At 35.9% G+C, this 25,851-nt stretch overlaps 1 protein-coding gene across 1 annotated transcript in view; it reads left to right on the plus strand.

The window, feature by feature from the left end:
* MALRD1 (MAM and LDL receptor class A domain containing 1) overlaps nucleotides 1-25,851 on the plus strand; it is a 603,405-nt gene that overhangs the window by 153,224 nt on the left and 424,330 nt on the right. Inside the window, exons 20-22 of the mRNA XM_052651192.1 lie at nucleotides 3,674-3,761; nucleotides 14,619-14,795; nucleotides 17,343-17,505. Coding sequence (XP_052507152.1) covers nucleotides 3,674-3,761; nucleotides 14,619-14,795; nucleotides 17,343-17,505 — 428 coding nt within the window. The remainder of the gene's footprint in view (nucleotides 1-3,673; nucleotides 3,762-14,618; nucleotides 14,796-17,342; nucleotides 17,506-25,851) is intronic.

A 25,851-nucleotide genomic window follows, 5' to 3' on the forward strand; every position in this document is an offset into this window, starting at 1 on the left:
TGCATGTTGGCCATCTGCATTTCCTCTTAGGAAAATTCAGCTCTTCTGCCCATTTTTAAAGATTAGGTGGTTTGTTTTCCTGATGTTGAGTTGTAGAAGCTGTTTATATATGTTGAATATTAACTCCTTGTAGGTCACATCATTTGCAAAAATCTTCTCCCATTTAGCAGGTTTTCTTTTCATTTTGCTGATGGTTTCCTTTGCTGTGCAAACGCTTTTCAGTTTAACTAGGTCCAATGTGTTTATCTTTTTATTCTATTTTTGTTTTAGAAGACAGATTTAAAAATATTTTGCTGTGATTCTTGTCAAAGAGTGTTCTGCCTATGCTTTCCTCTAGGACTTTTATGGTTTCTGATCTCAGGTCTTTAATCCATTTTGAATTTATTTTTGTATATAGTGTTAGAGAATGTTATGATTTCATTCTTTAACATGTAGCTGTCAGTTTTCCCAGAAATACTTGTTGAAGAGACTATCTTTTCTGCATTGTATATTCTTACCTCCTTTGTCATTCATTAATTTACCATTAAGTGCATGGGTTTATTTTTGCCAAACTATTTTTCATAGTGACTATATCATTTTGAATTCCCATCATCAATGCATTGGAATTCCAGTTGCTCCACACAGGATTTGTGCTTTTTATAAATTTTAAGCAAGAATTTCAAGTCTTTCTGAAGATGAGTTATATTAAAAATTGATATATATTATCCTGGAATTTTGTAATTTTTTTCCCCAATGCAGGGTGGTTAAACTAAGTGACAGGCTGACTCCATTCCATTTTTCCTTTCTTTTGAGTAAATAGAGTATGTGTAGGTGTATATGTACATATGTACATATATATAACTCCTTTATGAATTAATATGCATATGTTAGGAAATTGAAGGTATTTTGGTAAAAATATGATTAAATTCTGTCTTACATATGAATGATTAGTTTCTATATCATGTAAACACTTCAGTGAGTAACTCGGTTTCCTCAATATGGAAAAGAATCTATTCAGACAAGTCTTTAGAGGCTTATTAATATAAGAGTTTTTGGCTATGTTAGAGCTAAAATTTCCTATGTAGCTGACAAGGCCACTCCATCTTTATTTGGAGCATGCAATAGCCCATGAAAAGAATAACTTAAAAGGGCTGGATTACTTTATAAAAATTTCAAGCCAGTAATAGTTCTCATGTAAGTAGAATTAGCCTCTGCACATAATGCAGGTCATTCAGACCGAACTGGAATTTTCAATTGCCTTTTAAGTCATTCAGTAAGGTGCTAATGAAACTTAGGAGGAAAATTTGGCTTCCATAATGTCCAGAGTGGCAATACTGCCTTGCATACAATAATATTAGTGTTTTAATATCCTTTCATTTATTCTGGGAAAAACACCAAGAGAGAAAGTGAATTTTCCAGAATAGAGACACTTGGGTTTGCTCTTTCTTGTGACTAGTTTCTTAGGATAATTTGCAAAGCTTTTTGCAAGACTGAAATAAATACAGGACAGAAGTAGAATTGAACTTTAACATTCATAACTTTTCTCAAGATATGATTATCAAGTAGGCTTTTTTAATGTCTGCCTTAATTAAATATTCAAAAGAGGCTGAGACTGCAGTTATACATGCAAATTGACTTTTTTAGTATCTCAGCTTGAAATTATTCATTCTTTCTCAAGAAACCATTCTTGCTACCATTTAGAGGTTAGGAAATTGAAGATATTTTGGTAAAAATTATGGTTAATTTTTGTCTTAGCGCAAGACCCAACTGTCCTCTGCCATGGATTATTTCTGTCTTCCCATTGACAGTGCTAGTAGAAACATTATCAAAATGCTTATTGTGTAATACGAAGTAACCCCAATGCAATGCTCCTTGTATAGACAGCATCCACTCACAAATGCTGCTTACCCGGTGTGGACTGTAAATGAAAGAATTTGTAACTTTCTCAAATGGCCAATTCTTGAATTTGTGCCTATATAAAGACAGCAAAAGGAATGCTTTGGGACACTTGAGCCCACCCACCCACTCGAATGGAGCTATGTGTGGTTATATACCCATACAGTTAGCTTATAGATATTTATATGTACAGTTGTGCTTATCATAGGCTTGAGATTCTATTATATCAATTTTCTATTCCTTTTCATGAATGAAGCAAGATAAGCATGATCAGTGTAGCCAAGTTAGTAAAGCTTATTTTTATTTATCCTAATTTTTCCTTTTCCTTAGATCTTCTGAGCGTCTTGTTACCATGTTCTCTGTTGTATTACAGTGATATTGATCCAAGGAATGTATTAGTAATTAATTAATGTATAGTTATTAATCAGTCCTTACACCTTTTTCTGATTGTTCACCCAACTGCTGTCTTTATTTTCTATAAAATAAGAGATATTTTATTACAGTGTGTTCTGTCAAATTCTGACTGCTGGCTTTTTGTTTATTAGAATACATTTGTGTTCCTGTTTTCTCCCCCTGTAATGTTTTTTTTTTAATTGTGTTAATGGTGAAAAGAAGGGTGCATTTTATATTTGCAGTGATCCATTTTGAAACAGCAGACTTCCTGTTATTCAGACAGTGTTAGGTGGACTATATTTGCCCATTAGTTGAATACATAAAACTTTTCCAAATTGATTAATTTCCTTAGTGACATATCAGGGAGAAAATTCTAGTAATTCTGGAGAAAATCTAGAAAGCTGATGGAAGATGTCAAGAGGCTTAAGGTCAGTAATTGACCTTTTAATTATCTTCTTTAGGGCATGAATAATGTATGAAACAACTTTTAGTGGAGGATAGAATTTGAAGAATGAAATAAAATTTCAATTTCCATATATAGCATTTGTGAGGAAAAATGAAACAGAAACATATATTCCTATACTAGTAGAAAAATGGAATGTGTTTTTATGAGTTTGCTTACTGTTCTTCATTATATAGCAGAATTCCTAGTAAGTGTGCAACATATTTGCATGAGTATTAAAATAATTCATCATGATTAATTCTGCTATAGTAAATCTCAGCCCTAATTACAATCTGCCATATACTATCGTGGTTTGTCAGTATTTCATATTTTACTGGAGTTGCAGTGGAATTGCAGCTCGTATAACAGCACCGATGTCATCTGAGTTCACTGTGATTAATGTGGTTCTGAAGGAGATCTAATAACGATTAGCCGGTTTCATAAAGTGTTACAGAATAAGGTCGATGTGAGAAAAATTTTAAAGCTCTTCACAATGTGCAGTCTAGCAAGTACCTCTGGCAACAAATTGGGTTTCTTGAAGGATGAACAGATTTAACCTTGGAAACAGATGAGCTACTAGGGCAACGCTGGGCAGAGGTTCAGTAATTTGCCTTAAAGGCTCAGAGGAAAGCAAGACAAGTCTAGAATTAATGATGGAAAGTTATAAAGAAGTAGACATCGGTCTGATACACTGAAATCTCAAAAAATCAAAACTTTCACCAGAAACAGGGTGAAAGTGGGCTTCATGGATATAATGGGCCCAGTAAGGTGTGGAGCTTCCTATGACTGGAAGTATTTGGTAGAGAGACAAGACACCTGCTTATGGAGAGTTTTACAAAGTATGATTTTAATGGTTCAGAAGAGGAGATTGTCTTTAGGTAAATTCTGAATTCCTTTTCAACTATGTGTATCCATAAATGAATTTCCTTCACAATATCAACACATTTCTTATATTGTCCTTAGATTTTGGTGGAGGCTTCAGTGGGAGATGGCTTTACTGGAGACATTGCAATTGATGACTTGTCATTTATGGACTGCACTCTCTACCCTGGTAAGGCAGGATATTTCAATGTATGACTGCTTTCAAGCCTGTTTACTTAAATAAAATTCCAAGGAAATCAATATTTCATTTCCAGAAATATTCCAAAAGTATTCTCGCTTCTCTCTATTCTTTTAATATATTAACCCTAGAAAAGGTTGCAAATCTTTGTAATTCATCAAACTCTTTGCAAACATAGTAAAGAGGTTTGAATCAGTTGTGTATACATCCCATCACATTCAAAGTATTAGGAAAATGTGTCTGAAGTTAAACAGTAATTCTATAATATTGGGTGGGGGGGCAGTTATAATAACTGAACTGATTGCTTTGTAATTACATTGTTTTGGAAACTTTAGTAACCATTCAGTTACCTTCAGTGATGTCTTACTCTCAAGCTGCACTTTAAACATTCCTGAAGATTGCTGCCAGCCATTTCCTTTCCAAGTTATAGACTTCTTTCCATTAAAAAACTAATATATTTATTCCAGATTTATATCTCCATCCTCAAATTTCCCCTGAACTCCAGAAAGAAAGTGTCACTTAAGTTGTGTCTGACTCTTAGAGACTCTATGGAATTCTCCAGGCCAGAATACTGGAGTGGGTAGCTCTTCCCTTCTCCAGCGGATCTTCCCAACCCAGAGATCTAACTCAGGTCTCCCACATTGCAGGTGGATTATTTACCAGCTGAGCTGCCAGGGAAGCCCAAGAATGCTGGAACTCCAGACTTGGATACTAACCACCTATTCAGTATCCAAACTTAGATGTAATGAGCATCTCAAAGATAACTAGGGAAATAACCTAAAACAAACATGCCCCAAGGGAGACTCATTCCAGCAGTGCATAGTGATCTAATAGGGTAGATATCAAGCTCTTGGAAGGTGATATTGGGATTGAGACTGTAGACTCTTTAATTGCATGACAAGAGGAAGCACAATCTCCTCCTCAGAGTGATCAGAGGTTGGGTAGTTTAAAAATCAATTGCATTCATCCAAGGAGAGCCTTTTCATATGCTGAAAACTTTACCTGCAGTGGTCCATCAGAGTACCTACCCCTCCCCAGACATAATCGGAGGGCTGGATTCCAGTGCTTTCTGCTGTAGCTACATGTCACAGCTCCAATTTTCCAGCTCATCATTCTGGCAGGGTTAATATCATCTTCCGTGTAGTAGTTTCCATGGAATTCTGCAGAGTCAAACCCCTCTGTGGAAAGCCAGCAAAGATGAAATCAGAATTCAACAAGTTTACCTTTATCCCTCAATGTGTAAAAGTAAATTTTTGATGACCCATTGTCCCCTCAATCCTATCATTTTTTCCTGCCTTCTTGTCTCGGTGAATGACAATTTATCTCTAGTTGCTTATACTTCACAACAAATTTGATCAGCCACTAAGCTACACGTGTATCCATACTCCACTTCTCATTTCTCTTGCTTCTCTCCTCTTGGTCCAAATCACCAGTGAAGTGTCTCTGTATAGATTTTTGTGATTGCTTTTTAAATGATCTCTGCTTCTACCCTTGAACCATATAATCTCTTCTCATAACAGCAGCCAGAATGATCCTTTTCAAACTTACATAAGCTCAGGTCACCCTAACCTGAGCCTTGCTATGACATCCATCTCATTCAGAACAAAAGCCAAACTTCTCACAAGAACATCCAAGGAATAAATGACTGGCGCTGTCATATATGGCTCTGTCTTTACCTTCTACCACTGTGCTTTTTTTTGAAAGCCCCTTATTTTTAAAAATTTATTTGTTTAATTTTTGTCTGTGCTGGCTCTTCATTGCTGCACCTGGACTTTCTCTAGTTGTGGTGAATAGGGGCTACTCTTAAGTTGAGGAATGCAGGCTTCTCACTGCAGTAGCTTCTTGTTGTGGAGCATGGGCTCTGGGTGCTTTGGTTTCATTAGTTGTGACTCATGGACTTAGTTGCCCCACAGTGTGTAGGATCCTCCAGGACTAGGAATCAATCCTATGTCACCTGCATTGGCAGGTGATTTCTTAACCATTGAACCACCAGGGAAATCCTGACCAATGTGCCTCTGATTGACGTCCCTCAATGAGAAGACCTCTTAGCTGGTCCTTGACTACTCCAACCCCCTTATGCCTCAGGACTTTTATACCTGCTTTCCCCTCCTCCTGGAATGTGCTTCCTCCAGATATCCATTTCACCTCCTCCTTTCTGATCTCTGCTGGAGAATTTCTTCTCCAGTAGTATAGGTTTTCTCAACCTATACCCCGCCTCTCTCCCGAACATACACACATCTCTTCTTATCTCTTTACCTGACATTTTCCATCTCCTGTTTTTCTCCATAACACCTATCACCTTATAGTCAAATTTGATTTTCTCCCATAATAATGTTGCATGAGAGCAGGGATTTTATTTGATCACTGCTGTATCTTGTAGTATAAACAGTACCTGGTGCACAATAGTACTCAATAAGCATCTATTGGATAGATGGGTGGATAGGTGGAGAGATGTCTATTTTTTTAAGTGCTTATGTATTTTAGTTTATTATTACTATTACTAAAATATCAATTCTGTATGTAAGATACTATGTCAGCCTCTGTTGAAAGCCAAATCTCAATGGCTTATAACCAGTAGCATTTATTTCTTGCTCTCAAGTGTGTCAGTTGGCATAGAAAAATAACAGCAAACATACACTCTTCTTGTTCATATCTCTGTATAATTCTATGTTGTTTTAATTGTTTTAGGCACTGAGTTGTGTCTGACTCTTTTGTGACCCCATGAACGGTAGGCCACCAGGCTTCTCTGTCCTTGGGATTTCCTGGGCAAGAATACTGGAGTGGGTTGCCATTTCCTACTCCAGGGGATTTTCCTGACCTAAGGATCAAACCTGCATCTTCCTGCATTGGCAGGCAGATTCTTTATCACCGAGCTACCAGGGAAGCCCCATAATTCCATGTAGTTCCAAACTATGTATCTGTGTGATATATATATTCTGTGTGTCCTGTCTATCTGGGACCCAGGCTGATGGACCAAATCCTTGTCTGATACTTTCTGTTTTTAAGTCAGAGGGTTAGAGAAAGAAAGCACACTTAAAGTTCCTATTAGGGCCTTGTGTACTAGCTTCCACTGGTCAGAGTGAGTTAAGTGATCAAGCCTAACAATGGGGCATGGCAGTATTGGCTACAGTCAGGGAGCTTGGCAAGGACAGAAAATACAGAAAGTCCTTAAAAGAAAGGGAGCTGATAAATGGTCATATTCCATGGTGGTCCAGTGGTTGGGTATCTGCCTTCCAGTGCAGGGCATGCAGGTTTTATCCCTGGTAGGGGAACTGGGATCCCAAATGCTACAGTACAACTAAGGCCATGTACCACAACAACTCTGAGTCTGTGCGCTCTACAGACCTCGTGCCACAACTAGAGAGAGGTCCATGGGCCTTGGTGAAGATCCTATGTGCCGCAACTAAGACCCAACAGTGCCATAAATAAATAAGTAAATAAATATTGAATAACACACACTTAAATATTGTCTATCACTCTCCATATCATCTCATATAATTCTGTAACCTTTTAAAAATCTGGACTAGTGCTTGGTCCATCACAGGTTGAAGAGACCTTCAATGATGAATAGATTGGATGTGTTTGTTATCCCAATTTTGTGGAGCAAATTGAGAAGGAGATAGCCAGTCTAAGGCTGAGTTAGCTATCAAATGGCAGAATGCAGTCGTCTTCTTTGGATCAGAATGCTTACCACTATCATTATATTACTCATCAAATAACCTCCCAAGGAAGAAAAAGTGATTTCCATTTTAGGGATATGAAAGACGAAACTTAAAGAGCATAGATGACTGGGATGAGAATACACAGTTGAAAGCTGTAATGAGATTTTCACCTAAGGTGTCTGATTTCAGTAGCCAAATCACCTCCCACTCTTAACTTAGGGAGAATGGCTATAACCCCAGTGGTGGAAGGGAATAAAGAATTCATAAAGACAATCAAGACATCGTGGATACTGTTGCTGCTTTAATTATACTGCTGCATGTGTTCTGAAGCTGATGTTTCCAAGGTGGAGAGGAAAGAGCTGCCAGAAACAAGGGCAGAGATGTGAAATATCAGTTACACACCATTAGTCCCAATTTTCTGGTTTACATTTTGAAAGAAAAATATGGAATTTTAAAGACTGTCTGAACTGTGTGGTTTTCATGTTGGCTTCATAACAAGAGAAACTTTGGGTTGAAACTGCAGAATCTGATGAAGCCATATGTCTCATAAAGGAAGTTGATGTAATCTTACTATAAGATGAAAATGAAAATAAAACTAGGCTTTTAATAAAAATATTGCTTTTGATGATTATCAGTCAGTGTTTTGTCATGACATCACATTAGCTGAGATGGGATCAGTGTATGTAGAATCCACTTACATTGATTTGCTTTCAGTATAAACATTATCTATGACATGTTCTCCCTCTTGATTAACGAAACAAAACAAAAACTGAAAAAAAAAAAGCACAAACTATTGACCTTATGTCCAAAGTACAGTTTTGTAACCTGTAATTTTATTTTATGCCAAAAATGGCTAAAGTGAAGTAGATTATTTCATTTATACCCATTTCCTCAAAATCAAACTCTTTCCACCATGTCTCCCTTATTCCTTTTGGATGAACTCAGTTTTCTCTAGCAACCCAGGATTGAAATACCATAGTAATCTTTGGCTTTCCACTTAAACTTGCCCACTTGCGGATCCTATTAACTCTCAACTTCAAAATATTTCTCACATCTGTTCTATTTTTTCCATTACCTCTGCCATGTCCTTGATTCAAATGATTGAGATTCTTAACTGCAAACCTTTATTACTTTTCCTCAATAATTTTTATGCCGTAAGCTTAGTTTCTTTCCACTTAATCCTAGACAATTATTACTTGCTCTTTTAGGTCATTCCTTTCTCATTTTCTAACTTCTAGTTGTTTCTAATAATTTTCAAATCCATTCTCAATTATGGATTGTACTCCCTTTGTTTCAATACTTTGATGACAGAGATTCTCGTTTTAAATCTAATTCAGGAGGAAAATAGAGAAACAGCTGTTTAGGCAAGATTAATTACATTTCGAGGGAAAGTAGACAATCTTAACCATGCAATTGAATCATATGATTCTTTGCATTAGTGTGTGATGATGTTGTCTATTCCCAGGGTAGATAATGATGCGGAATGATGGCAAAGCTAAATAGCTTTCCCTTCACCTTGAGTTAGACCTTCAGAGTAGATTATTTTGGAAGAATTGTTACCAGACATTCAGATTTAAAAATATTATCCCAGAGGAAGTATCTGTTTTGCATTATGCCTTCCATCTTCAATCAGAAAAGCAAGAAGTACATTTCTTTCAGCAGAACACATGCAACATGAGTTTTCTTTCTTGTGTCCAAGATTATTGGTGAGATACCTGAGTTATTTGGAAGAACAGGTCTGTGATGACATGGCATCACAACATACTCTTTGCCAACTGAAAGAAAAATTACCTATATACTTTTCTGTTTGTCTTTTTATTTTGTATTGGAATATAGCAAATTAACAATGTTTTGAACAGCAAAGGCACTCAGCCATACATATACATGTATCCATTCTTCCCCAAACTCCCCTCCCATCAGGCTGCCACATAACATTGAGCAGAGTTCCATGTGCTATACAGTAGGTTTTTGTTGGTTATCCATTTTAAATAGAGCTATGTGTACATATCCATCCCAAATTCCCTAACTATCCCTTCTCCTCATCCTTTTTCCCCACCCCTGCCACCAAAAGTTCATTTCCTAAGTCTGTGAGTCTCTGTTTTGTAAGTAAGTTCTTTGCATAATTTCTTTTTGTATTCTACATATGAGAGATGTCATGTGATATTTCTCCTCTGACTTCACTCAGTATGACAATCTCTAGGTCCATCTATTTTGCTGCAAATAGCATTATTTCATTCTTTTTTAATTCTGTGTAATATTCCGTTATATACATGCACCATATTTTCTTTATCCATTTCTCTGTAAATGTCTGTAAATCGTAAATAGTTCTGCAATGAACATTGGGGTGCATGTATCCTTTCAGATCGTGTTTTTCTCCGGATATATGCTCAGGAGTAGGTACTTTTCACCTGTTTAAAGTTTCAGAATTCAGCATGCATATTACATTGATTAGTTACTAGAATTATTAATTATTAGAGTGAGTATTGGACTTCCCAGGGGGCACAGTTGTAAAGAATTTGTCTGCCGATGCAGAAGATGCAAGAGATGTAGGTTCGATCTCTGAGTCAGGAAGTTTCCCTGGAGTTGGAAATGGCAACCCACTCCAGTATTCTTGCCTGGAAAGTTCCAAGAGGAGTCTGTGGGATACAGTCCATGGGGTCGCAAAGAGTCGGACATGACTGAACATGCATAAGGAACGAGAATGAGTACAACTATCCAAGGTATTCATATTTTATTTTTCCAAGGAAAGTTGTTACTAAGTCAGGGGCATTTCTTGCATCTGATGATACCTTAAGATTGAGAAATGATATTAACTCTTTAGAGAATGCTTAGCAACAGTTTTTACCATGTTCCCACCAGCTTTTGCTATTGCTGCTAAACCGGCTGAGTTATGGAATTCCTGACATCTTTCCTCCTTTGCCTACACATCTTACCAGCTTTATTTGTGCTTGATCAAGTCTCCCTTCCTTCTACAAAGTGTGGTATTTGTTTCAGTGGCAAAATATGTGTGTTGTATTGTGTATGCTTTTAAGATATCACAGGCAGCGTTTTCCCTGCTAATACTAAGCTGTTTGGTGTGCCCATTACATTTATCTCAGTATAATAAATTTCATGAAAGCATTATGCTTTGGGAAAAATCTGTATTTTAAAAGGAAATACAGATTCTGAAAAAAATTTAGAAATGCTGGAAATATTTCTTCAAGGCATAAATGAAGAAATTTGAGACTCAGTGATTATAATCTGAAATATCCGTGTTTTAGTGTTTTAGTGTAGTTTTGCAAAGTGATTTAGCATATATCCAGGGAAAAGTTTTGTCCAAAGCCTGTGGTCTATGCAACTTAATATTTTTTATTATGTCTCTAGAAAATAAAACTGGACACATAACTGACTTATTTTAAATTTAAAACTTTAAAATTTTGTCATCTTTTGTTTGAGGGAAATGCTAAATACTCCAAATGGAGACGACTGTTAAAATACTTAAATTTTAGCTGGAGAAAGCACTTTCCTCCAATTGTTCTTTTGGTGCTCTCAAATACAAAGATACTACACTTAAGATTAATTCATTTTAATCGAATAGAGAATAATGAGTAAAGGACAAAGAATTTCAAGATTTAAAGAGCCTAGTCAACCTCACACAAAATATTAGAATAAATCCAGATGCTCATGGAAATGGATTAGAAAAACAATAAAAAGGAAGATTATGTTAAAAATAGCCAGAGATTAAAATACAATTACAGAAGAATGGAATTAGGAAGACAGTTGGATATTATTTGCAAAGTTCTGAGAAAAAGTGACTGTTGGTCTAGAGCAAAGCAAAATTCTTTCAAGAATGAGGGTGACAAAAGGCACTCAGTATGACATCCACTAACAAATGAAAAAATGAATTTACTGCACCAGACTCTTACCAAATGAATGATGTAAATGTCAGCATTATAAGACAGAATGAGCCAAACCAAGGCTGAGATGCAAAAGGGAATAGAGAGAGAAGTAAATGACAAACATACAGGTAGTTCTTAGCTATACTAGTGGATGATGAATGTGTGATATGACCAGAATGTTTATACATTCTTGGGGAGTATAGACATTGATGCAACTACTTTTGAATCCAGTTTGACATTGTGTGAGTTAGTCACTCAGTCATGTCTCCTGCATTGCAGGCAGATTGAGCCACCAGGAAAGCCCCAGTGTGGCATTATCTATTATAATTAAATGTGCATGCTCTGTGACCAAGCAATTCCATACCTAGGTATATCAGGAGAAATGCACAAACAAACAAATCCTCAAACAGGATCAACTCAAGAACCACTGATGGTATAATGGCTACAAAACATATGAAAACATATGTTACATAGTCATATAGTGAACTATTATATAACAGTCAACCCCTAAACTGCGAGAACATACATTAGCTTGGGTGGGTGAATATACAATGTTAAGAAAAAATTAAGTTGCATATTATAAAAAGAATGAGTCTATTCATCTAAAGTTTGATTCTCAGCAGTGTTTTATTTAAATTGGACCTTTATGGTGTTACATGTATATGGTCACTATTCTAAGAATTTCACAGTGTTATTTAGTCACATAATGAGCTAATAAGTTAACACTGCAAGAGTTTATTTGGTTTATATGCAAATGAAGAAAATATGAACACAAATGAAAGTAAAGAAATAAAAAACACAAATTTCAGTGTTTTGTGAACCAGGAAAGATTGCATTGAGGGTCTGGAATCAACAGAGAAACACTGGAGGGTTCAGATCTCTTTGTGAATTTTATTTTCATAAACTAGAAGGTAAACATATGACTTTTATTATCCTTTAAAAAAAACCCTATATTTTATACTCATTTTTCTATATGTATAATTACATTTCATGGGGAAAAAAAAGTGAAAGTGTTAGTTGTTCAGTCGTGTCCAACTCTTGGCCACCTCATGGCCTGTAGCCTGCCAGGCTCGTCTGTCCGCAGAATTCTCCAGGCAAGAATACTGGAGTGGGTTGACACTTCCTTTTCCCGGGGATCTTCCTGACTCAGGGATTGAAGCCAGGTCCTGCGTTGCAGGCGGATTCTTTACTGTCTGAGCCACCAGGAAAGCCCAATATATTTCATAATGAAATATAAAATGATAAGCGAGGAAAGTTTGAGTTGCACAACAGATTAATAGGTCAAAAAGTGGTCATTTGTGTGGAAAAAACTGAATTTAGATTCTTATCACTGACAGAACAATAGAGGCCAGATGGAGTAAAGATCTAAATATGAAAAGTAAAGCTATCAAAACTTCATGAAAATTATCAAAGATATATTTATGATATTAGAACAGGGAATATTATTTTTCAGTGAAAATTTAAAGCACAAGCCATAAAGGAAATGATTGATATATTAAATTTATAATTTTTTTATTCTGAAGGGCAACCATACAAAATGAAAAGACAAATCATAGATTAAGAGAACTTATTTTTCACATAGATAAATGATTCAGGATTAATATAGAGAATATAGGATTAATTTAAATTTGTGAATTAATGAAAAGACAATGGATTCAATAGAGAGAAAGAGCAGACGATGTGAAAAGTCAAAAACTATAGTAAAATACTTGAGTGGCCTAAAAAGTCTCAGTAATTAGGGACATACAAGTTAGAATATCAAGGAATTATTTCAGAACTGTTACTGTGGCAAACATTAAAAAAGAAATTCATGATATCACGCGTTGGCTAGAATATGAGAAATGCACACATTTCTGGTGGAAATGGTAAACCACCTTTGAAAACAAGTAAAGTTGACTAATAACATATTCTATAACTTTGAAATTACATTTTAAGATGACTTGTCTTGGAAATACTCTGGCATGTGTTTACAGAGAGAAACGTACAAACACATCCATTGTAGGACTTTATATTCTTACTATCCTACTTGAGAAGAGGTATACCAGCTGCAGACTATTCATACAATAAATATTGAATCTGGGTATTCATTTAATTGAATACCCTAAAGCAGTTTAAAATGAATGAATTAATTATGTATGTAGCAATAGAAATCTGAAAAGTATGTTTTGAGTCAAAAATGCAAGTTCAAAAAATATGAATATTATTTATGTAAAATTTTCTGACACATAATAGTATGTATTTTATACCGAAAAATCTTTGTTTAAGATAACGATACAAAAATATGCATTGGAGGAATTCTTACTATATTCAGGATGTTAGTTCTTCCTACTTTGATCTATGGGCTTAATGCAACCCCAATCAAACAGAATCCCAGTAGATTATTTTGTGAATATAGAAAACTAAATCCAAAGTGTATATCGAGAGGCAAAAGGCCCAGAATATCTATGTAGTATTGAAGGAGAACAAAATTGGAGGACTGACACTACCGACTTCAAGATTTATTATAAAGCTTCAGTAATCAAGACAGTGAGGTAATGGTGAAAGAACAGAGAAATATTGGGTTGGCCAGAAAGTTTGTTTGGGTTTTTCCATTCCATTTTATGGTAAAACCTGAATGAACTTTTTGACCAACCCAGTATTTTATGGCAGTGACAACTTTGGCTTTAAATCCTCTGCAACTAGCATGTATATGATACAGAGATGTTATTAATAAATGCTTATTGAATAGCTTACTATCTAAATTAATTAGCTTGCATAAATTTCTTCTAAATTCTGTTATATCAGAAATTATTATCTTAATTATTTAAATACTTCTGGGTGAATACTTTTGTTTGGGTCTGCCTTGCGGCCTTTGAATTCCAACTATGTGGGAATATCTGAAACAAACATGAGATGTTAGATTCATTGTGAAAGTGGAAGAACAAAGTTCCTTTACATAGAGAACTTGAGGGTTTAATCTGACCTTGACTCTGCTTCCTAATGCCAGCATCTGGGATTTCTTTGGTTCCTGAAGATCATCCAAGCCCTGCTCTTGAGACTCCCATTTATTCAGTGAGCTCTGAAGAGTTTTCAATAATTTCCATCTGCACTTTCACTATTTTTATAATCAGAGATATCCAGAGTTATTTGTCATTACTAAGACCATGAACCCCAGTTTATATGCTTACATAAAACAGTGCAGCAGATTAGCAAATGATATCAGATATTCCTTATAATGTTGAATGTGAAGCATACTTAGTAAAGTTTATCGTGTGCAATCTTTAAAGAAATGGAAAAACTACAAAATGATACTTGTCTATTATTTCAAGGTCATTTACCTGTGAAACTTCCAACTCCACCAGAAACTACAGTTCCAGTAACACTGCCTCCACACAACTGTACAGACAGTGAATTTGTTTGCAGGTCTGATGGTCAGTGTGTTGAAAATATCCAGAAATGTGATTTTAGATATGACTGCCCTGACCAATCAGATGAATCCTCCTGTGGTATGTGAATTCCTAAATTTTGTATTAAATATAGCCATAAAATAGATAAGAAAAACTAGTGTGATTTCAAGTAGTATTGTAATGTCCTAGTTAGAGTCTTCAACCTAGTTTAAAGCAGTTTCTTAATATAAAAGGTATTTGTATAGAAAATGATGGAAGAATCAGCATACTTTCTGAGGTAAGTGTCTTTAATATTTTAGATTCAAAATACTTGTTTTCATGAACTTGATTCCAGGGCTATCATTTACCAGCCCTTTTTAAATTCACCTTTGTTTTGCCTTTATTCTTCAATATCACTAAATGGAAATATTTAGAGAAGAAGCATAGTACCCTCAAATAAGATGAATCTGTTCAAATTTTGCCATTATCAAAATACACATATACAATGAATACCATGTCCAATGTACAGAGTTAATAAGAAAATCAATCCTGGTACTTGTGGACACTTCAGTAGCTATATAATGTTGAAAGATGGTATCCATTTCTTGGCATCTACCAATCTATGACTTTTTAAAAATAGATCTAGGCAAATTATTTAACTTGAAAGTGAATGTCTCAGTCAGAGATACAAACTAAGAGGAGGAAAATTAATCTGCATCTAAATAGGCAAAGCACAGGATCAGAAGGAAGAAACACTTGTGATTTTTTTCCCTTCCTTGCTCATTATTAAGTATTGATTATATGTGAACTTACCATAATATTGCTCAAGTGTCTTGATAACATTAAATATTTAGAACATACAGACAGTACAGTGTATAGTGACATTCTAATTTGTCTTTGTCAGCCTCATCAAGGAATTCTAAAACTTAAAAAATATAAATACACATGTAAACTAAACGAGGCCGAAAAAACTCATAAAATCAAAGCTGATCCACTCTGTGAATGAGATGAGACAGTAGTTAATTCAAGTTGGTCAGGAAGATACACAGTGTATCACAGATATAGGATAATGGAAGCTGTTGTATTCAGTCTTCTTCATGGGAAGACAATAGAATCCTCTTCTAATCACACAAAAGTTATCTCTGTAAAAGTTTACACAAAATCTAATTAATTACACCTAGTGAGCACTTTTAGTGAATACTGACTTTCTTCTCAGTTCGGCTTAGAAATTTTAGTAATGTAATTGATGATTGGATGGGATGTTTTGTTAAGTTTCTTTAAGTTCTTTAAATGTCCTGAATGAATGCTTACAATTAAATTATCATTTTAAAATTATGAGGATGTTTAATTTTGATTAAACATGAATTATTGCTGTTTATTTCTGAACAAATTGTATGTCTTTCCTCCTCTATCTCTTTGTAAGATGAACTATTGTGACAAATCTTCCTGTCTTCTAGTCTTACATTTTTTAATTTTTTTGTTATAATAAGAACACAATATAAGATTTACCCCCTTGATACATTTTTAAGTGTACAATACGGCATTGTTGACTATAGGTACAATATTGTACAGCAGATAGCTTGCCTGAAACTCTGTCCTATAATTTTTTAAAAACTTACACTCTTTAAGGTCTTTTTAAAATTACGTGAAGAACAAGATTCTATTGAATAATTAACCTCTTCACAGAATAATCACATGATCAATATTAATATCAGTGATTAAATAACACACCTGAATATCATGATTAAAATCACTTTTTTTTGATGGAGGGTTTCCTTCTCAAATTTTATGTTAAACTATGAACCCAAGTTTCTAAATGGTGGTAGTGGTAGTCTATGCCATTATTGTTTATGCCATCTAAAGATACCCATGTCTGATTCATGCTGATGTATGGCAGAAACCATTACAATATTATAACATAATTATCCTCCAATTAAAAATTGAAAAAAACTGGAGTTTTGGTTTTTATTTTTTTTTAACACGCCAGGCTTTCCATTTTTTACACAAAACCTCATTGAATTGAATCTTTCAGAAGTAGAGGATTGAAAACAGACAGACATATGAACACATGCAGAGAGAAAGGGAGGGGGGAAGGAAGAGAGCTTTTGTTTTCACACACAACCAATGTATTTTTAAAAAATCACTGGTTTTTTAGTTTTTGATATTAGAATACAGTCATAAGAATATTGAAAACTGTCAAGGAAAGAGATTCAATATAAAAGCTGTTGAAAATCTTATTGCTTTGAATTTAAGTAATTTGGAATTTAGCTTTCGTAGTAATACTGTGACAAAAGAACAGACTTATCAGAACTTGGAGGTCATATAAGCATCTAAGTGTTGTGTCAGAAGAGACTGGTGATGCTGAAAGTGCTGCTTTAGGAGCTAATTAAAACCTTACTTGTTTATGAAAGCAGATTCTTCAGTGTGTGCATTTATTTCCACATTTCAGTGACTATAGATATTTGAATATAATACACCTAGATTTCTTTAAAACTCTTCAAATGATTACATAAAGCATTAGCCTGATTATTTCAGCAATGTTGAAAAGTTTGATTAAAAATTTTAAAAATCCCCAAGTGTAAGAAAGTGCTGATGCAGATGGAAATTGCTATTTATTGATACATTGTTGTGATTAACTCATCTTGTCTTCATCCCATTCTCTTCAAGCTATGGACATTTGCAGTTTTGAAAAAGGAAGCCTGTGTAAATGGTACCAGCCAATCTCAGAAAAATTAATTCAAGATTCAAACACATTCAGATGGGGACTTGGTAATGGAACCAGTATTCATCATGGTGAGGAAAATCACAGGCCATCGGTGGATCATACAACGTAAGTGACCACATATTTGGAAAATTTCTCTTAGGAACTGTTTATTAAGCACTGTCCAAATTCCTGCCTTGCCCCCTTACCCTGTTAGTGCTCTTGAAAAGATGAATGTTTAAGTGAGAGAATAAGTGGACTAAGTATATTCTTCCTTACAATATTGAGGAAAACATTTAATTTAAAAAGTAGTAAATGCTCTTATAAAAGTCATAAAGAGTAAGGTAAGTTATAAGAGAAAAATATTGTATATTAATGCATATATGTGAAATCTTGAAAAATGGTGTAATTTCTCTTACTTGCTTAGTTGCTCAGTCACTTACACTCTTTGCAACCCTTTGGACAATAGCATGCCAGGCTCTTCTGTCCATAGAATTTTTCAGGAAAACACGCTGGAGTGGGTTGCTATTTCCTCCACCAGAGGATCTTCCCAACCCAGGGATCGAATCCCCATCTCCTGTGTCTTCTGCATTGTAGATGGATTCTTTAACTACTGAGCCACTGGGGAAGCCCCTCAAAATGGCATAGATGATCCTATTGGAAAGCAGAATAAGAGTATGGATACCAAGGGGGTCGAGGGGAGTGGAATGAATTGGGAGATTGACATATATACACTATTGATATGACATTGTGTATAAAATAGACAGCTAACGAGAGCCTACTGGAAAGCGCAGGAAACTCTACTCAGTGCTCTGGGGTGACCTAAATGGGAAGGAAACACAAAAAGGAGGGGATATATGTATCAGTTCAGTTCAGTCGCTCAGTTGTGTCCTACTCTTTGCGACCCCATGAATCACAGCACACCAGTCCTCCCTGTCCATCAACAACTCCCGGAGTTCACTCAGACTCACATCCATCGAGTCAGTGATGCCATCCAGCCATCTCATCCTCGGTCGTCCCCTTCTCCTCCTGCCCCCAATCCCTCCCAGCATCAGAGTCTTTTCCAATGAGTCAGCTCTTCGCATGAGGTGGCCAAAGTATTGGAGTTTCAGCTTTAGCATCATTCCTTCCAAAGAAATCCCAGGGCTGATCTCCTTTAGAATGGACTGGTTGGATCTCCTTGCAGTCCAAGGGACCATCAAGATTCTTCTCCAAGACCACAGTTCAAAAGCATCAATTCTTCGGTGCCCAGCCTTCTTCACAGTACAACTCTCGCATCCATACATGACCCCTGGAAAAACCATAGCCTTGACTAGATGGACCTTAGTCAGCAAAATAATGTCTCTGCTTTTGAATATGCTATCTAGGTTGCTCATAACTTTTCTTCCAAGGAGTAAATGTCTTTTAATTCCATGGCTGCAGTCACCATCTGCAGTGATTTTGGAGCCCCCAAAATAAAGTCTGACCCTGTTTCCACTGTTTCCCCATCTATTTGCAATGAAGTGATGGGACCAGATGCCATGATCTTCATTTTCTGAATGTTGAGCTTTAAGCCAACTTTTTCACTCTCCTCTTTCACTTTCATCAAGAGGCTTTTTAGTTCCTCTTCACTTTCTGCCATAAGGGTGGTGTCCTCTGCATATCTGAGGTTATTGATATTTCTCCTGGCAATCTTGATTCCAGCTTGTGCTTCTTCCAGCCCAGCATTTCTCATGATGTACTCTGCATATAAGTAAAACAAGCAGGGTGACAATATACAGCCTTGACGCACTCCTTTTCCTATTTGGAACCAGTCTGTTGTTCCATGTCCCGTTCTAACTGTTGCTTCCTGACCTGCATATAGGTTTCTTAAGAGGCAGGTCAGGTGGTCTGGTATTCCCATCTCTTGAAGAATTTTCCACAGTTTCTTGTGATCCACACAGTCAAACGTTTTGGCATAGTCAATAGCAGAAATAGATGTTTTTCTGGAACTCTCTTGCTTTTTCCATGATCCAGTGGATGTTGGCAATTGGATCTCTGGTTTTTCTGCCTTTTCTAAAACCAGCTTGAATATCTGGAAGTTCATGGTTCATATATTGCTGAAGCCTGACTTGGAGAATTTTGAGCATTGCTTTACTAGCGTTGTGAGATGAGTGCAACTGTGCGGTAGTTTGAGCATTCTTTGGCATTGCCTTTCTTTGGGATTGGAATGAAAACTGACCTTTTCCAGTCCTGTGGACACTGCTGAGTTTTCCAAGTTTGCTGGCATATTGAGTGCAGCACTTTCACAGCATCATCTTTCAGGATGGAATTCCATCACCTCCACTAGCTTTGTTGGTAGTGATGCTTTCTAAGGCCCACTTGACTTCACATTCCAGGATGTCTGGCTCTAGGTGAGTGATTACACCATCATGATTATCTGGGTCGTGAAGATATTTTTTGTACAGTTCTTCGGTGTATTCTTGCCACCTCTTCTTAATATCTTCTGCTTCTGTTAGGTCCATACCATTTCTGTCCTTTATCGAGCCCATCTTTGCATGAAATGTTCCCTTGATGTCTCTAATTTTCTCGAAGAGATCTTTAGTCTTTTCCATTCTGTTGTTTTCCTCTGTTTCTTTGCATTGATCACTGAGGAAGGCTTTCCTATCTCTTCTTGCTATTCTTTGTAATTGCATTTAGATGCTTATATCTTTCCTTTTCTCCTTTGCTTTTTGCCTCTATTCTTTTCACAGATATTTGTAAGGCCTCCCCAGACAGCCATTTTGCTTTTTTACATTTCTTTTCCATGGCGATGGTCTTGATCCCAGTCTCCTGTACAGTGTCACGAACCTCCGTCCATAATTCATCAGGCACTCTATCTATCAGATCTAGGCCCTTAAATCTATTTCTCACTTCCACTATATAATCATAAGGGATTTGATTGAGGTCATACCTGAATGGTCTAGTGGTTTTCCCTACTTTCTTCAATTTAAGTCTGAATTTGGAAATAAGGATTTCATGATGTGAGCCACAGTCAGCTCCTGGTCTTGTTTCTGTTAACTGTATAGAGCTTCTCCATCTGTGGCTGCAAAGAATATAATCAATCTGATTTTAGTGTTGACTATCTGGTGGTGTCAATGTGTAGAGTCTTCTCTTGTGTTGTTGGAAGAGGGTGTTTGCTATGACTAGTGCATTTTCTTGGCAAAACTCTCTTAGTCTTTGCCCTGCTTCATTCCGCATTCCAAGGCCAAATTTGCCTGTTACTCCAGGTGTTTCTTGACTTCCTACTTTAGCATTCCAGTATCCTATAATGAAAAGGACATCTTTTTTGGGTGTTAGTCCTAAAAGATCTTGTAGGTCTTCATAGAATCGTTCAACTTCAGCTTCTTCAGCGTTACTGGTTGGGGCATAGACATATACATAGATATATGTATACATGTATGTATATACGCTTCCCAGGTGGCACTAGTGGTAAAGAACCCACCTGCCAGTGCAGGAGACATAAGAGATGTGGGTTTGATCCCTGGGTGGGAAAGATCTCCTGGAGGAAGGCATGACAACCCTCTCTAGAATTCTTGCCTGGAGGATCTCATGGACAGAGGAGCCTGGTGAGCTACAGTCCATGGGAGCACAAAGAGTAGGACACAACTGGAGTGACTTAGCACACACACATGCACACATATACACATATAGCTGATTCATTTTGCTGTGTCGTAGAACTAACACAACATCATAAAGCAACTATACTCTAAGAAAAATTAACAACTTTTTTTTAATTTAAAAAATTTAGAAAAAACATTTTATAGACTGCCTTCACTGTGTATGCAATTTATTATACCTCATGAAGTCTTTGTTTAGATTGTGTTTCAATATGTTTTGCAACTGTCTGGTGAGGATAGATGACACAATCCCCATTTCCTTCTTCTCTATGCTCTTCTCTAAGTGAACTACTCCTTTACATACAAAAAAAGTCATAGAAACCAGAGAAAAGCATGTGTAAGAAAAGAAAAATAATTTGTAATATTGCCCAGGATCCAGAAGGAGTTACACGTTCATCCCTTCTCCAAATTTCTTTTCCTCTTTTCTTCTTTTTCAAACTTCTCCTCCATCACCTTGCCCTTTCTCTCTTGTTCCAGTCATTGCTCTTTATCATCATTTATTTTGGTCTTTTCTTTCAAGTGTAGATAACTCATTCCTTCCCCTGTTTTGTAGTCTGCAAATAATACTCCCTACAAGCTCCCATTTTTCTTTTTTCCTTTTAATGATTTCAAGGAAATGTTACTGAAGACAACAAAGAACTCCCCATTTATATTACAGAGAATCTTTTCAAAACCTTTATGCCTTCACACTTCTCCGCTGGTAAAGCTTTATGACCCCCAGCTCCTATGGTTGCTGCTTCAAAGAAAACTAAAGGTATATCTGCTGTCCAATCCATTATTGCCCTGGCCAACTTGACCTTGCACTCAAGGGGATCACTGTGTCTTCAGTGTGCAGTGACTTTATTTTCCTGGCTGACTTTTTCACCATGATTTTTTGAGCTCTCCTTTGTTGTTTGTGTTCCATTAAAATGGTTCCAGTTTTACCATCATTTTATTTAAACATCTGCAACCAAGTTGCCCAAAGTATATAGAGTAGCAGATATGAGTGCTGCTTTGTTTTGATCACTTCTGACAAATGGCAAATAAGCTTTGTAATTTCAGTATACAAAAGTTTTCTCGGGCTGCTTCTCACATAAAAAAGAATAGGATGATTTCAGAAAGTTTCTGTGGCTCATGCAAATCTGTGCTTCATTAATAATCTATAGTTTTGTAAAGAAAAAGAGAGTCTCATTTCTAGGTGGTAAAAGTGTAAATAGAACTATGACAACATATAAGCAGAGTAACATAATCAACTTTTAACTTGTTTGTCTCTGCCTCTCACCCCCACCACCTCCAGTAGACTGCAAATTCCCTGAGGAATTTCAAAGACTGTGATTCCCTTCCATTGCAGTATTTTTAAGATTCGCTATATAATTAAGTACCAGTAATTATTTGTTGAATGAGTTAGTTGATGATTAGGATCAATATATTGATACTATATAATTAAAGGCTGCAAGGCACAAAGTTAAATATATCCTAAATAGGAATACTTAATCAGATAATGTTTCATGCATGAGCACTACATTACAGTGAGTCCTGGAGAAGGGTGCAGTCCCTAAGCTTCCATCTCCTCTTGCCTTCCTCTCTGTTTTTTAAATTTTTTTCCCCTTTTACTTTGTGAAATAGTTCTTATGTGTCATTTATCCTACTCTCTGGTTTGTAGTAGAACTCTAAGCTTCCCTATGGCTCAGATGGTAAAGAATCTGCCTGCAATATGGGAGACCTAGGTTTGATTCCTGAATTGGGAAGATCTCCTGGAGAAGGGCATGGCAACCCACTCCAGTATTCTTGCCTGGAGAATTCTATGGACAAAAGAGCCTGGTGGACTATAGACCACAGGGGCTCAAAGAGTTGGACACGACTGAGCAGCTAAGCACAGCATACAGCACAAGCTCAGTTTACCCAAATTCTGTTTTTTTCTTTGTTGTTGTTTTATTTTTAAAGAGCTTTTCTATTTAGAAAATATTTTTTTCTCTCTCAGATATCTGGCTCTAGAGATTTAAAGCTAGATTTTTAGACTGTTGGGTCTGAGATAGTTTTCAAGAGCACGCTTGAAAATACAAAAGCTCTACACCAAGTCTTTCATTCTATGATTTCACTTCACCCTAAGGCAAAGACTGCTTCTGGCTTAGGGTGGCGAAGATCATTCATAAGGTAGTACAAAGAAAAACAAGTCACATTACTGTATTTCAAAATATTCTCTCACTTTATATACCTAGTGAAGCAATAGAATGTCTATCATGATGGAGTAGGAATATGTAGGGAGGTTTTCATTGTGTAGTTGAATCTTTGACAAGTCTTGTGTTTTTCATCATGGAAATGAAATAGTAAAGGCTAACAAAGTGAAGTGATATTCCAAGGGACACTCTTCGGTTTGTAACAGACAAGTCTTTATACTCGAGGATCTAACGTGAACTCTGGGTCTATTATAAGGGTTATATCTTTATTTCACTTTTTTTGTTTATAGGAGAGTAACACCATTCCATACAGCTATTTCATTCAACATATGCATATGAATTAGAAATAGTCTTCTCTTCTTCTGGGGCCTCTTCTGCGTGGCCGTGGTCTTAGCATGGGGCTTGTGAGTGAATTCTCCCTTCATCCTGCTCAGCAGGAACCAACAAAGGGGACCTGGCATGATATTTTTTCCTAGGATTGAAATCTAAACATTTATTTAAAAATAAATATTGTTCTCAATTACCTACTCAATGTTAATATCATTGCAATTTGCATGTTCTTTTGAGAATGGAGTTGGATGAAATTTCCATTTCCTTTAACTTAGGCAGTGAGAGGGAATATTTAGTAGAAAAATTATTTTCTTGGTATTTTGGGAAAAGAACCATGATCTAGTTAAACAATAACAACAACAACACACACACACACACACATACAAAACACAGAAGTAAAATGGATTTATATCCATTCATGCTCCAGGAACTACTACAGAACTCAGAAAAACGTGAATCTTAACTGAGAATTATTTTAAAAAATTATTTGCTTACTATTGAATCAAGGCATTTAGATTACCTAGCATCTAAGCTTTGTAACTAATTCATATTATGTGTGAATATGAATATGTAGCTAATTCATATTAAGTTTAGAACATTGATGCTATAGGAGTGTTGTGCATGATTTCTCTCAGTTTGTAATTTTATAAGACCTCAGAATCCTCTCCTCTAACCTCCATAATCAGTTTAACAAGCCAAGTCAACTTTACCATAGTATGTAAATTGGTAAATTGGCTCATAGGCGAGTACCATAAATTTTATGATCATTTTTATCTCATAAGAAAGCCTTTGTTTGATCCAGCTTATTCATTTTTACAGCTGGAAGCAAGAAGAACAAAGTTTTGTACCCTTGGCCCTCAATTCCATTTTATTTAACTTCAGTAAATGCCTATCTATTGGTTAAATAAGGTCTGCTATTAAGATTTTTTAGGAGCCTTAAATCGTTCCCCTCAGGCAGATTAAGCTCTCTCTATTTGTTGTTCATATGGAATTATATCAGTAGAATACACATACATATTCTGGGTCAGTGGTTTCTGACTGCTCACAGAAGCTCTAGAGAAGTTTTGCAAAGTATAGATCAAGGAACTCTGATCACGTTTCTGTGTTTATTAATATTTAAATATGTAATACATTTATTTAAAAGCAGATTCTGACACTTGTATCAGAATCTTGGGGCTAGAGCTGGGATTCTGTACTTTAATACAGAAGTTATACTTTTTAGTATAACTTCTAGATGGTTCTAAAACCTCATTCTTAGCAGCTGTATATGGGAGAAAGTGGGGAGGGTATTGCTAGAAGAGGGTGGCTTTCTTAGCAACTATTTCCAATTTTGATCATAGCTGACGCCTTTTCCTCTAAATCCAGTGACTAATTTAAAAATTTAGAACAAAATATTTCAGGAAAAATGAAGCAATAGAAAAATTCAAAGATGATTTTATTCAAAAACAACAAAATGTGTGTGCTATAAAGTAACTATTATAATTGAGAAATTGTATGGGAGAAAACGCTACACTGTGTTAATCTAGAAGACATGTAATTTCAAGGCACCCTCTGTGTTGCCTCATTCATGTAAGATACCCAACGTGTTTTCTCAAGTCTTTTTGCCTGTGTGCTTTCTTCTCTACCCCTAATCAAAATGATTCTTGCCTTTCTTTAAGATCAAAACCAAATGTACTGATTTTATTAACATCTTGACAAAAAAAAGGGGTATTTTTAAATGCCTTGCATTTTAAGGTTTGCTTACAGATTATTGAGAAGCTGTTTGAGTATGAACCATCTCATTCAAAATGCAGATTAGATAGAATGCAATTTCATGTGTTGCTTGTTTATAAAGCGGGAAGTACTTTTTCTGAAATTTTTATTTCATAGCACTGACTGTTGTCTTTGAGATGGGAATGAGCTATAGTCCACATTGTTGCCAGTGGACCTAGATCCCTGTCCACATTGTGCATTTGTGCAGGCTTGACATCATTATAAACTAAAAGCCACATAAATAATGCAAGCTGTCTCTGTGACATAACTCTGCATACCATAATGTGTCTAAGTGCTAGATATAAATGTGGATAAAGGCTTCAGTAAACCCGAAAATATTTTAATGTTTTCTGCTCTGCAACAATAACAATTTGCAAAGCTTTACTCTCTTAGACATTAAATGCCAGGATCACTGCTTTCTCAGAGTCCTGTCTGGGAAGCCAAAATTTTATAGGCCAATTTAAATGCTTCAACATAATTTCTGAAAGATCCAGTTTTATAAATCTAGAATAATGGTTAAATAGTAGGCTTTAGAAACAGTTTGGCTAAAATGAAAACAAAAATGCAAACAGGCAAAATCAAAATTAAACTGTTGTAATTGTCTCTTAACTGTTTTAACA

This window comes from Budorcas taxicolor, chromosome 13 (assembly GCF_023091745.1).
Source record: "Budorcas taxicolor isolate Tak-1 chromosome 13, Takin1.1, whole genome shotgun sequence".
Lineage (NCBI taxonomy): Eukaryota > Metazoa > Chordata > Mammalia > Artiodactyla > Bovidae > Budorcas > Budorcas taxicolor.